Source organism: Mercenaria mercenaria, chromosome 5 (genome assembly GCF_021730395.1).
Source record: "Mercenaria mercenaria strain notata chromosome 5, MADL_Memer_1, whole genome shotgun sequence".
Lineage (NCBI taxonomy): Eukaryota > Metazoa > Mollusca > Bivalvia > Venerida > Veneridae > Mercenaria > Mercenaria mercenaria.
Window position 1 is genome coordinate 46,322,837 of NC_069365.1, and position 11,946 is coordinate 46,334,782.

The 11,946-nt window shown below is 33.8% G+C and overlaps 1 protein-coding gene across 1 annotated transcript; it reads left to right on the forward strand.

The window, feature by feature from the left end:
- Window positions 1-3,783: 3,783 nt before the first annotated feature.
- Window positions 3,784-8,815, forward strand: LOC123557168 (uncharacterized). The gene is made up of 3 exons (XM_045348466.2): window positions 3,784-4,463; window positions 5,672-5,782; window positions 6,763-8,815. The coding sequence occupies exon 3, from the start codon at window positions 6,852-6,854 to the stop codon at window positions 7,692-7,694; it is 843 nt and encodes a 280-aa protein (XP_045204401.2). The 5' UTR covers window positions 3,784-4,463; window positions 5,672-5,782; window positions 6,763-6,851; the 3' UTR covers window positions 7,695-8,815.
- The last annotated feature ends 3,131 nt before the right edge of the window (window positions 8,816-11,946 follow it).

Below are 11,946 nucleotides of genomic sequence, written 5' to 3' on the forward strand. Positions count from 1 at the left end.
ATGGAACTGAACTTCGGACAAAATTTCACTTGGCAGCAAATCTAAAATTATTCATTAATGTTCAACAGAAGAGAGAGGTCGGGCACAAAGCAAAACCAGGTTAGCCTTTGTTTTTCAGCTCTTATTTTACAATATTTTTGATTTAAAAGACCTATTTGTGTAATGGTTCGGCGTATTAATTTTTAAGTTTCTGTGCAAGGCAGACTCCGATCAAGTTGGTTGTAAATTTTGAATTTAATTAAAGAATGATTTTAGATCAGAAGGTAGGATAAATAGAACATTAGGTTACTGTCTTAAAAATTTAAATTTATTAAGTGAGTCGGAGAAAATATAAAAGTCGAGGCTCTGCCATGATAGTTATTATACATGCTTTACACGAAAAAAAAAAAGAAATAAGTACCTAGTTACAAACTGACAATGACAAAAGTAAGGCCAAGACAATGTGTTAAATGTCTAAATATATTATTGAATTAATGTAATAATATGCACAGTACATGATGTTTTAAAGTGAGTTTAGAACACACTTTGTTTTTACAGTATAAGTGATAGTTATTACTCTATGTTTTTAAAACTATACTGAAAAGAGATTGAGTGAATATTTTATAGACAAAGTTGTAAAAACACATTAATTCGGAGGGGGGGTGGGCGGGCTAAATTGTCCATCTGTCATCTTATAGAATAGCTGTATTACACCAGTATTATCAGAATAATTTTCACAAAATTCATGAACAGAACAGAACAGAAAATAGTTTATTCAACGTGTACACATATACAGGTACCTCGTTGTACAGAACATTTATACAATATTCATAATGTACATGGTCATTTCAAAATATATGTTTTATCGATAAGTCTTTGCAAACAATATTTTTTCTATTACACATACGATCTTTCATTATATCAGTACTTGTTTATATAGGTTAATGTCTCTTGTTGTAACAAGCATAGTGGAAAGAAAAATAGTTAATTTGCAAAGTAAAAAATAAAATAGTTAGGATTTGGAGAATGAACTTTAATGTCAAAAATTTAATAGAGTGTATTTTATCATGCCATTACTATAACAACTGCCTGATAAAGCCTGTCTGAGAAAAGCAGCCTTTCTCAGGTCAGTGATTTGAGAACACTTTATACTGTGTAAACCTATGATAAAGTTCAAGGACATCAGATTATGTCTGCCTTGCATTTAAAAATTAATACGCCCCCATACTGCACTGAAATAGGTCATTGAAATAACAAATATTATAAAATAAAAGCGGAAAAACTAAGGCTAACCTTGTGTTTTGTACCCGACATCTCTGTTCTGCTGAACATGATTGAATAATTTTAACTTCGGGTAAAATTTCACTGGCAGCAAATTCAGTTGCAAGACGGATACCCATTTTTACCAAGCAAACGTTAGACGTGATTTAAATACACACGCCGTAACACCGTTTGGCAGAAAAAATAGGCATTACCGTTTCCTCGATGATTTTATTCAATAACATTCCATTCAGGGGCAGATACAGGATTTGATGTTAGAAGGGGCATAAATTATTTGTAGTGTAGAGCAGGTAGGGAGGTCCGGGGGCATGCTCGCCCGGAAAATTTTGAAAACAATGGATCCATCTGGTGCATTCTGTGTGTTCCGAGGTACTTCATTTGGTATTGTCAAAGGACTGGTTTTGTGACAGAATTAGCAGAAATAACTACTAGGCAACGCAACATACCAAATATCAAAAGCCTAGGCCGTGCAGTTTCAGACAAGAAGATTTAAAAAAAAAATCCTATATAAGACTATGTAAAACTTGGCCCCGGGGCAGGGGCTCTTTTCACCCCAGGGAATAATGAACAATCTTGGTAGGGGGACCACTAGGCAATGCTACATAAAATATCAAAGGCTAGGTCTTGTGGTTTTGACAGAAGATTTTTAAAGTTTTTTTCCTATGTCAATGTAAAATTTGGGACAAACCCCGGGGCGGGGCCTCTTTCACCTCGGGTCATAATTGAACAATCTTCATAGAAACCCTTGATGATGTTAATGCCAAATATAAAAGGTCTACGCCTTGCGGTTTGGACAAGAAAATTTTCAAAGTTTTTCTTTTGGTTGCCATGCAACCAGAATTCTGTATGGAATTCAATTCTTTGAATAATTTTTAATAGAAGACCATCCAAGGAACATCCCCTGTGAAGTTTCATCAACAATTGCCTGTTGGTTATGGAGGAAATTGTTTAAACGAAAGGTGGACGGACGAACGGACGCCGGACGGTGAGCGATCACAATACCTCACCCTGAGCACAAAGTGCTCAGGTGAGCTAAAAACGCATATCTTTTCACCCAGAACAAAAGACAAATTAACTGTGCGATAGAGAAAAAAAATACATAAAATTATCTTATATTTTGCACCCAGAACAGAAGACAAAATTACGTATTCGATCTTAACGAGCGAGAAAAAAAATGCATATTTTCCACACAGAATAGAAGATGAATTATCTATGCGAGCGTAGCGGGCGAGAAAAAATGTTTCTTGCATACCAGACGGGGATTTCCGGTATCTTTAACGGTGCTGGAAAAATCCATCTTACACCCCGGGATGTAAGATTACTCTCGTGCAGTCAGAGACCACCAATTCAAAAAAGTACAGGGAACTTATGGAATGAGTAAGTGTATACCTGGGATAAGGTAACTCTGTGCGTCTGATTGGTAATCAATGTAAACAAACCCAGGAAGTGATTATTTTCAAAATGAAATTTTTTCCACTGCATTACAAATTTTATTATACATTTTGACAAAATTTCTTATTTTGTGTATTGAAAACAAAGTTTTATCAAACGATTTCTCCTCCATTTTCAATGATGTAAAACAGGGGTCTCTCTTCTCACGAAATTACTTAAATAAAGTAACTATTCATATGTTTTCGTCCGATATTTTGGTGGAACTAAGATAGTTCTTGAAAAACTTGTAAGTTTTAGAATACTGGTTCGATGATGGAAGCCGTTTCACGCCATAGTGTTACAATGTAGTCTTATGGAAAACATTGGTGGTCCCTAACTATAATAGAGCTAAAACATGACTCTCGTCGGGAGTAATCACAGTAATGTAAATGGCCACAATTCTGTTTGAAATGATGTAGAAAGACATTTTCCGTGCAAAAATCAGCGTGAAATTATTTTTTTTTTAAATTGGCCTCTTTTTTTAAACAGGTGTCCCATTTTATCTGAGCTTTTTGACAAAAAGGACATTTTTATCTCTGAATGTTTGAGAAGATCAAAATTATAAGACCTTATTTATTTTTTACGGAAAGAATCGTATTTCAGCTTCCAAGTCAAATCAAAAGCAACAACTGAAATTTTCCAAAGAAAAATTGCAATTGACGACGACAGGCTGAGTCTGGGCATATAAATCGACAGGGGGTGACCTCAGAAACTGTCCATATCTTTCTTAAAACTGAACTTTCTTGATGAAACTTGTAAGACATTGATATTGGATCATGTCAAATGTCACTGTAAAATTGGAAATGTGACACAAACATTCATCTATAGTCAGAGACCACCAATTCAAAAAAAGTATAAGGGAACTTACTGGGAATGAGGTAAGTGTATACCTGGAAATAGGTAACATCTGTGCGTTCTGATTGGTCATCATGTAAACAAACCCAGGAAGTGAATATTTTTTCAAAATTGATATTTTTCACTGCATTTACAGTATTTTATTATACATTTTGACAAAATTTGCTAATTTTATGTGTATTGAAAACAAAGTTTTATCAAACGAATTTCTCCTCCAGTAATGATTAAACGCTAGAAAACAAATTAGGAGAAGGAAATAAGTTTTCTCTTTTCACCCAATACTGTGGAAATAATACCAACTTGTAGCTCACGTATACTAGTATTATATTACATAAATAAAAGTAAAATGTCAGTTTTAAGGAAGATATGAATACTAGCTGCAAACTATAACAATAATAGTCATTTTAAAATATTTGTTTCGTTACATTTTAATTCTTTACATAACTTCAACCAGTTTTGTCTCCGAATGTAGCAACCGAAATGCATAAAGTTTAAAACAATAGAAATTAATAAATTAATCATCGTAGATCCTACGACCACCACTTCTACAACGTCAACTACTAGTACAACCTCAACGACGTCTACTACAAGTACAACAACAACCTCGACTACGACAACAACTACACCTACCACCACCTCAACAACAACAACCACAACTACACCGACCACCACATCTACTACCACAACAACGCCAACTACAACATCTACAACAACACCAACTTCAACGACCTCAACTACGTCTACAACTACATCTACAACTACATCTACAACTACATCTACAACAACGTCTACAACAACAACAACTACGACAACAACAACGACCACGCCTACAACAACAACATCAACTACAAAAACAACACCTAAAACGACAACTTCTGCTCCTGATAACACATTGACTCTCGTAGCGGCTATTCTCGGTAAGAATAAACAAATCTTAATCTTGCACCAGAAAAAAAAATGTTTGAGCACTCCAGTTAAGCTAAGCTAGATTATTTCCTGTTCGAGTTACTGTCTATGCAATTTCATATATAATTATGCTTAAACTAACATCACTTCTGTATTTTATATCAATGTTGGAACAGAATCGCGTATTATCTACTCTCATTGAATATTCTACTGACATCTTAAGGCAGCATGCCTCCAGATCGTTCAAAAACAAAAAATGTATTTTATTCAGATATCTTGAAATAAATGCTATATTTCTTAAGGAGGATTTGAAACTTAATTACTGACAAACTTTATGTTACGGAAACACATGAGAATTTGCTGTTTTTACTATTGTTTACGATGAAAGTCGAAAAACGTTTGTCACGCTTTTACTCCAGATAAACTGTCCCGATTATAAATATCTATATTTTGAAATCATTATTCACTACTTCAGCTATAGCGCTGTTGGTTACGACGACACGAAAAATGGCCAAACTTCAATTTGAAAGAAAGATTATTTTTTAGCCAAAGCTGGGGGTCAGTGCCTTTAAAGCATACGCTGGAATTTTACAAGATATAATTAGAATATGCTGCTGATAAAGGGTTGAAATTTCAACAAATTCATAGTGAATTTATTTGTATTTTAAGTCACAAAAACACTATTGTATTTCTTTAATAAGATAATATCATTTATATGGGAAATGGAAACCGGAACGATGCTGTTAACATTTTCAATAACTTGATTAGATATCAGGCATCGTTTGAATTAACTTTTCATCATAGTGTAATATGAAAACGATGTAGATTTGTTTTTATTTTTGTGTGTGAGCTCCTGTCAAGATAAAAACAGATATGAATGTTTCTATTATGCATTTACTACATGAATGTTTATTTCTAGAGTGAAGATAACGTAGCAAAACTGTCAGGTTCTAAAATTTCGATGTTACAGACATCATATTTCTTGTACTTAAAGTTAACCAAGTGTAAACATTTGCGTCCAATATATACATGTATATAATAATCACATTAACAAATATCCATATTTCCATGCGGAGTGCTTTATTGGCGACAGCGTTCTTTTAATGTGGCACTTTTTGTTGGACTTTTGTCCTTGCTTTCTCATATGCAGTGTAGTTTGTTTCACCACAAGAAAACAACAACAGACAGATACCAACTAATTTTCTTTTCATTTGAGCAGGCGCTGTAGCAGTGTTTCTAGTTTTACTTCTGATCGCATTCATCGCTTATAAACTGTATACAAAGAAGAGGCCTGTCACTCCAGAACCGATCAAAGAGGCGACGCCTGAACGTAAGTACAGCACATATTTATAAATGCTTATTACTTGTCGTGGCTATACTGACACATCTGCCAGCATTGTAAATTATTTGATGCAATTGCAGAGACATTTAATTTCACCTTACTACTTTTATGTTGGCATCAGTCATTTAGATAAACGCTGTTACTGTTATGTGCGGTATACATCATGTATTACATATTTACGTTTTAGCCTTGAAGTATGCTTGACAACATTTTTAATTTATAATTTATTATAATCTTAAATTAGAATCAGGAACATAAAATTATCCTTTTGAATTTTTGAATTAAAATCATGACTTCATATCCGTACATACCTTCTGCTGACAATCAACGAATTTAGTTTTTAGTATATCTTTAGAGTCCTAGAAAGGCTTAATAAATCTCATCAACGCCTAGCTTTAACTAGATACTGTAAGACTCCTCCTTCACTAACAACAGGTACATTATTGCGTAAGTTGGTGAACTGATACCTAGGCTTGTACGAACTAGGACCATGACAGTATATACTTTTCTTAGGAATGTATGGGGTCGTTAAAAGGATTTAACTACTCTGCATACCCTCACAGTTCCCTTAATCATGGTTACTAACCATTCCATGACAGTGTCCCCATTTTCAACTAGATAATGGTCTTCACTGTTTATGTGATGTTTTCTTTTCGATCCGTGGTATTATGACCACTTTCCCAGTATACTGATTTTATGATCATTATAATGCATTGTTTTCTCTTAAATGTATCTTATTAACAGGGATTTAAAGCATTCCGTTTGTTTATTCGTTTTATTAAAGTATCGATATGTGGATTATAGATAACAGCCGTTTTAACTTAAAATTTCTATATGTATTTGCACATTACCAGTCAGTGATTCTTGAAGTCTACCTGAAAGATATTCAAACAGTTCCTTGTTTTCAACATTACATGAATTCAGTTACAAATAAATATAATACAAAAGACGTTTTATTTTATTTTCAGCTGATCTTTATATTGAGGCCGTGCATCATAAAACGATTGGTGGAGCAGTTTTGTCCTCAAAATCCGTCTTCGGACCACGAGAGACTTCAATGATTGAAAACACAAGACCAGCGACAAACCTTCTTGTATTTCCACAAGCAAAAGATAACAACTTCACACTAACGATGCCAAACGTCATTGATCAATACCAACATTCGCCTGCACTGCCTAACAAGATTAGTTCTATGTCGTATCATCAACTTCCACGGGCAACCGGAGTTCCGAATTCAAACATATTGGGACAAAATAAAAATGTACACCAGTCAGAACAATGGAGACTGATCGAGACTCAATCTCCGGTACACTTTGGCAGCACCCCATATTCTCGCACGGATGACAATTATGTTCGCATACGACCATTCCCTTATTTGAAAAATGAAACAAGCAATAATGATCCTCATTTAAAGCCTCGCGACAATACCTCAGAGGGTACACCAAGTAGTATAATCGTAAGCATTCCAAGTTACAGTTATAGCAAAGCTGTAACACCAAACATTCAACAAGAAAAGCCGCGTACAAGCTTTATTATGACGCAAATGAATACTGAGATAGAAAACCAGCATTTGATAAACGAGTCATTTTCATCACATGCTCTTTCTTTAGAAAGTAGACCGACGTTGAACGAAGCACAAAATATGAGTTTAAATCATGCGGATGGAGTTTTTATAAAACAAACTCCAGAGGACGCGTTAAGTTCCGGAAGAACTACCGTTAATGATGTAACACTGCCAGAAATATTCAGTCCAAATGAGGAAGATACACTCAGTCCACCATTTACGTTCCATGCAAAGAACAATATGAACGGTTTCGATACAATACCTCCAAGAAAAGAAGTACATCTTCAAGGGGATACGCAGGAAACTGAAATATACAGGGATATAAGCCTAATCTAACTCACAAAACGTACAGGCGATGCTAACAATGACGACACGCTTGTCCTAATTTCGAAAATGATTAATAATATACGAGTTTGCATAAAACGTCAGTGTATAAGTAACAAGTAAAACTATAAACTTACAAAAATTTTATCTATATAATTTGTTTTTCTTTAAAATACACATAATATTAATCAAAAGATACTATTCACAAAGTCAAAAATACATCTTACCATTTACAACATTGCAATAGTGTTTTTGTTTTAGCTGTATTATTCATTTCAACGGCAATTCTTTTCGCTCATATTAATATATTAACATCATTTCGAGATTGTATAATTCTATAATTGTTTTATTGATTTTTGCTTCCAATTATTTTTACCTTATTTGAAAACTATCTTCATACTTGTGTGATGATATGTAAAATATGAATAATAAATGAATGAGCTTTTGTTTACCAGAATGAACGTTCATTATAAAAAAAACATGATACTGAAAACACGTGCTTAATGTTTTGGATTTTACTAACTTTACATAAAGTTGCGATATTAAAAGTTTCTAAAATATATAATTCTGCTGGCCAAAGAGAAAAAATAACGCAAAAAGGTAAACAACATATCATGCCATTTTTAAAGTGGTGAACAGATATTTCGAAACTTTGCCAAAAATATGATAATGTATACTACTTCATATGTCGATACATATAAGATATTTTCAGCTTGTTTTTCATCAAAATTTCTATGTTACCTTATATTTGACCTTTTTAATAAAAAATAGATTCACAACTGTATTGTCGACGTTGCCTTTTAATAGCAAGCTTAGAACACAATGATAAACGCTTTCAATGAAAGGGTCAAAGAGAATGTATAGCAAAATATTATCATAGCTGTATTATAACAAAATTTATTATTTCTTTTAAATTAATTTTAGAATGGTTTTGGAGCGATCATTATAACGAACACATATATTATCATTACAATACTATTTGAAAACGTTTTAGACCCATAATAAGTATTTGATTTTTCATTTGCTGCAAGACTGTAGACATCATAATTTCCTATAAAAAGTTTTACATATCACTAAGTTGTAATTGGAAATATCATTAGTCAATAAAAGTCAGACAATAAATGTCCATTTTGCATCAGACTTTATCATTTTTATATCACATATCTAAAGACATACAAACATAAATAACTGGTATTTAAGGTGAAGTATACTTTGCCTGCTATTAATTTGATACAAAATATAAATATACATATTTCGTAAATTGATGGACTCTCATAATTGATCATCGAATACAATGCAAAATACAACTTTAGAAGTTCAGCTGCCATGCCTTAAATTTACAATCATTGTGATAAATATATGTTAAACCATAAGTGACGACTAACTGTGTAACATTAGAAGGGTTTCATATGCTAACACTCAAACTCAAAATAAAACACGAGAAGCATCGTGTTGCCTCTATCAAACAGATAGATAAAACAGGTGCCACTGGGAAACCTTTTTAGACCAGGAAATCATTGCATATTTTAGTGAAAGATTTAAAGTTTACTATGGCTAACATTTTCTATAATATATTTTATGACAAAATGTAAAACCCTTCAAAAGACTTTTAATAAGCTTCTTATCTATTACTGATAATTTTCAGTGTTATGCTTTTCTTTACTTCTGAAAGCAAAATGTTACTTTTGAACAAACAGCCTAACAGTTTTATAAAGATACATTCAAAAAAGTAAAAACATTTTTTAAACTAGGCAACAAATATCCATATACCATTCCCTTTGACGCTAATCTACTTATATTACAAAATAGCATGATAAATTAAAGACATTGTGAGGGGCTGTAGTTAACTCACGTTGTTACATTTGAGTTACCACGGGAGTAAACTACAGCTTATACAGCTTAATTGTTTAACTTTTTTAAACAGTATTGTTTATGCACTTCTTAACATTACTCCAGTAAAGGCGCCACCTCCGGGGCGGCGCCAATTATTCAACGCAAATGTGAAAAAGATAGTATTCGAAACTTAGAGCCTGGCAAAAGAATATTGTGAATTGTCTCTAAAAGCAATTCCGTTTTACTGACGAGTGTTGTAAATAATTTGCGATAAAATATTAAGGACAATGTCATGGCATAAAAACGATCGGACTTTGCGGTCAATATTTCTACAGTCTCTGATAATGCCGGAGTCAAAATGTATCCCGTACATATGTATGTATACCGATTTTTGAGGACCCGTACTGGTCTAACTGTTACTGCTATTTTGTGGATGAGATAAGCTGTTGACATTGCAGAACGGAGGAATACATCATTCCTTACTTTCATATAAGCCGATGGCTTACGGAGTTCAGTAGGACTATATGTCCCACCAGTATACCTCATTATGAACGAATTTATAAAGCCTTTACTAATGCGCTTAAAGGTTACGTTCAAATAATTTTCGGGAAATTTGTTTTCTCTCTGAAATCAATAATGTGTGTGCTGTGGTAGTTGCCTGTAGTATAAACATATTGACATATAAATTTTGCAAGGTGTCCGTAAGGTTTACCAAAGAAATGTTCAGAAAGACCGTTGAAATGCTTTTGAAATAATAAAATCGATATTCGTCTTGTTGTTTTTCTTATCAATATCTGACACTAAACATATTTAATCACTTAATCATTTTGCAGTTATCTATGTACATTCCATGCCAAACTTGTTGGAAATGAACATGTTGGAAACATTCACCCAAACAGTGGGTGAATAGCTTTAATAACGAAACTGGCTAGGAATAATTACTATGAAAATATAAGAAAATGATTCACGAGAATTTCATCTCCTTGACCGGTCTGAACAAGTGATGCTGGTCTGGCATCGCTCAGGGCACAACAAGCTCAATGCTCACATGTTCACGAAATACAGACTGGCATCATCGCCAACTTGTCCAAGTGGTGAGGAAGATCAGACTACGGAGCATATACTTCAGAGATGTAAAAGGCATGACCAGGAGCGAGCTGCGACTTGGCCGATAGATACATCATTCCACCAGAAACTGTATGGAGGCATTGACGATCTGCGGCAAACCACAAGTTTCATCGAGGCTACTGGTCTGATAGTGTAGTCGCGAACGAGAAGAAGAAGAAGTTTCACGAGAAAACAAAACTCTTTACTGTTGTCCATGTATGTCTGTCCCGGTATACCTCATTAGGAACGAATTTATAATGCTTTAACTAATGCATTTAAAGGTCTCGTTAAAATAATTTTCGGGAAATTTGTTTTCTCTCTAAAATCGATAATGTGGATGCTGTGATTGTTGCCAATAGTATACACATATTGACATAATAATTTTGCAAAGTGTCGTTAAGAATTATGAAAGAAATTTTCAGAAAGACCGTTGAAATGCTTTTGAAATAATAAACGAAATATTCTCCTTGACGGCCAATTGTATCTGGGTATAACTCTGTTACTGAAGGCATATCTGAATACATTGATAATATCTTGAAGCCACACATGGAAGCCCTGCCCTTATATGTTAAAGACTCTACTGACTTCATTAAAAAGCTAGGGTCTATGCCTAATATCTCCCCTAATGCATTTTTGGTTACTATGGATGTTTCATCCTTATACACTAATATTCCGCATGATGACGGGATAGAGGCTTGCCGTGAATATTTGGACAAAGCTCATTCATACTTGTCACATCAGTCAGTCAATGATATTTGCCAGCTTATTGAACTAGTCTTGACTAAAAACCATTTTCAGTTCAATAATGAAAATTATGTTCAAATTTTAGGTACTGCTATGGGTACACGTATGGCTCCTACTTATGCTTCACTTTTTATGGGTAAACTGGAAAGCGATTTCCTACCTAATACTACTGTTAAGCCATCGCTTTGGTTACGTTTCCTCGATGACATTTTTTTATATGGGAACACAGTGAAGCAGACCTACTTAAATTTATTGACAGTTTAAACAATGTCCATCCCAATATAAAATTCACCCACAGTTATTCAAGAGATACAGCTACATTTCTTGATGTTAATATTGGTAGAACAGGAGATGGTAATTTTGATTTTTCTGTTCTTGAAAAAGCAACCAATACACATCAATACATTGAATTTTCATCCTGTCACCCTCTTTCATGCAAGAAAGGGATCCCGTATAGCCAAGCTAAGCGATACAGGCGTCTCACTTCTAATGATGATTTGTTCACAAATGAATTGGAGAAATTGCGAACGCATTTCCAAAATCGTAATTACCCAAGTCATATCCTTGATGATGCTTTAGC

What these genes read in the sequence shown, in the direction of transcription:
- LOC123557168 (XM_045348466.2), top strand. Translation starts at nt 6,852, where the DNA reads ATGATTGAAAACACAAGACCAGCGACAAACCTTCTTGTATTTCCACAA.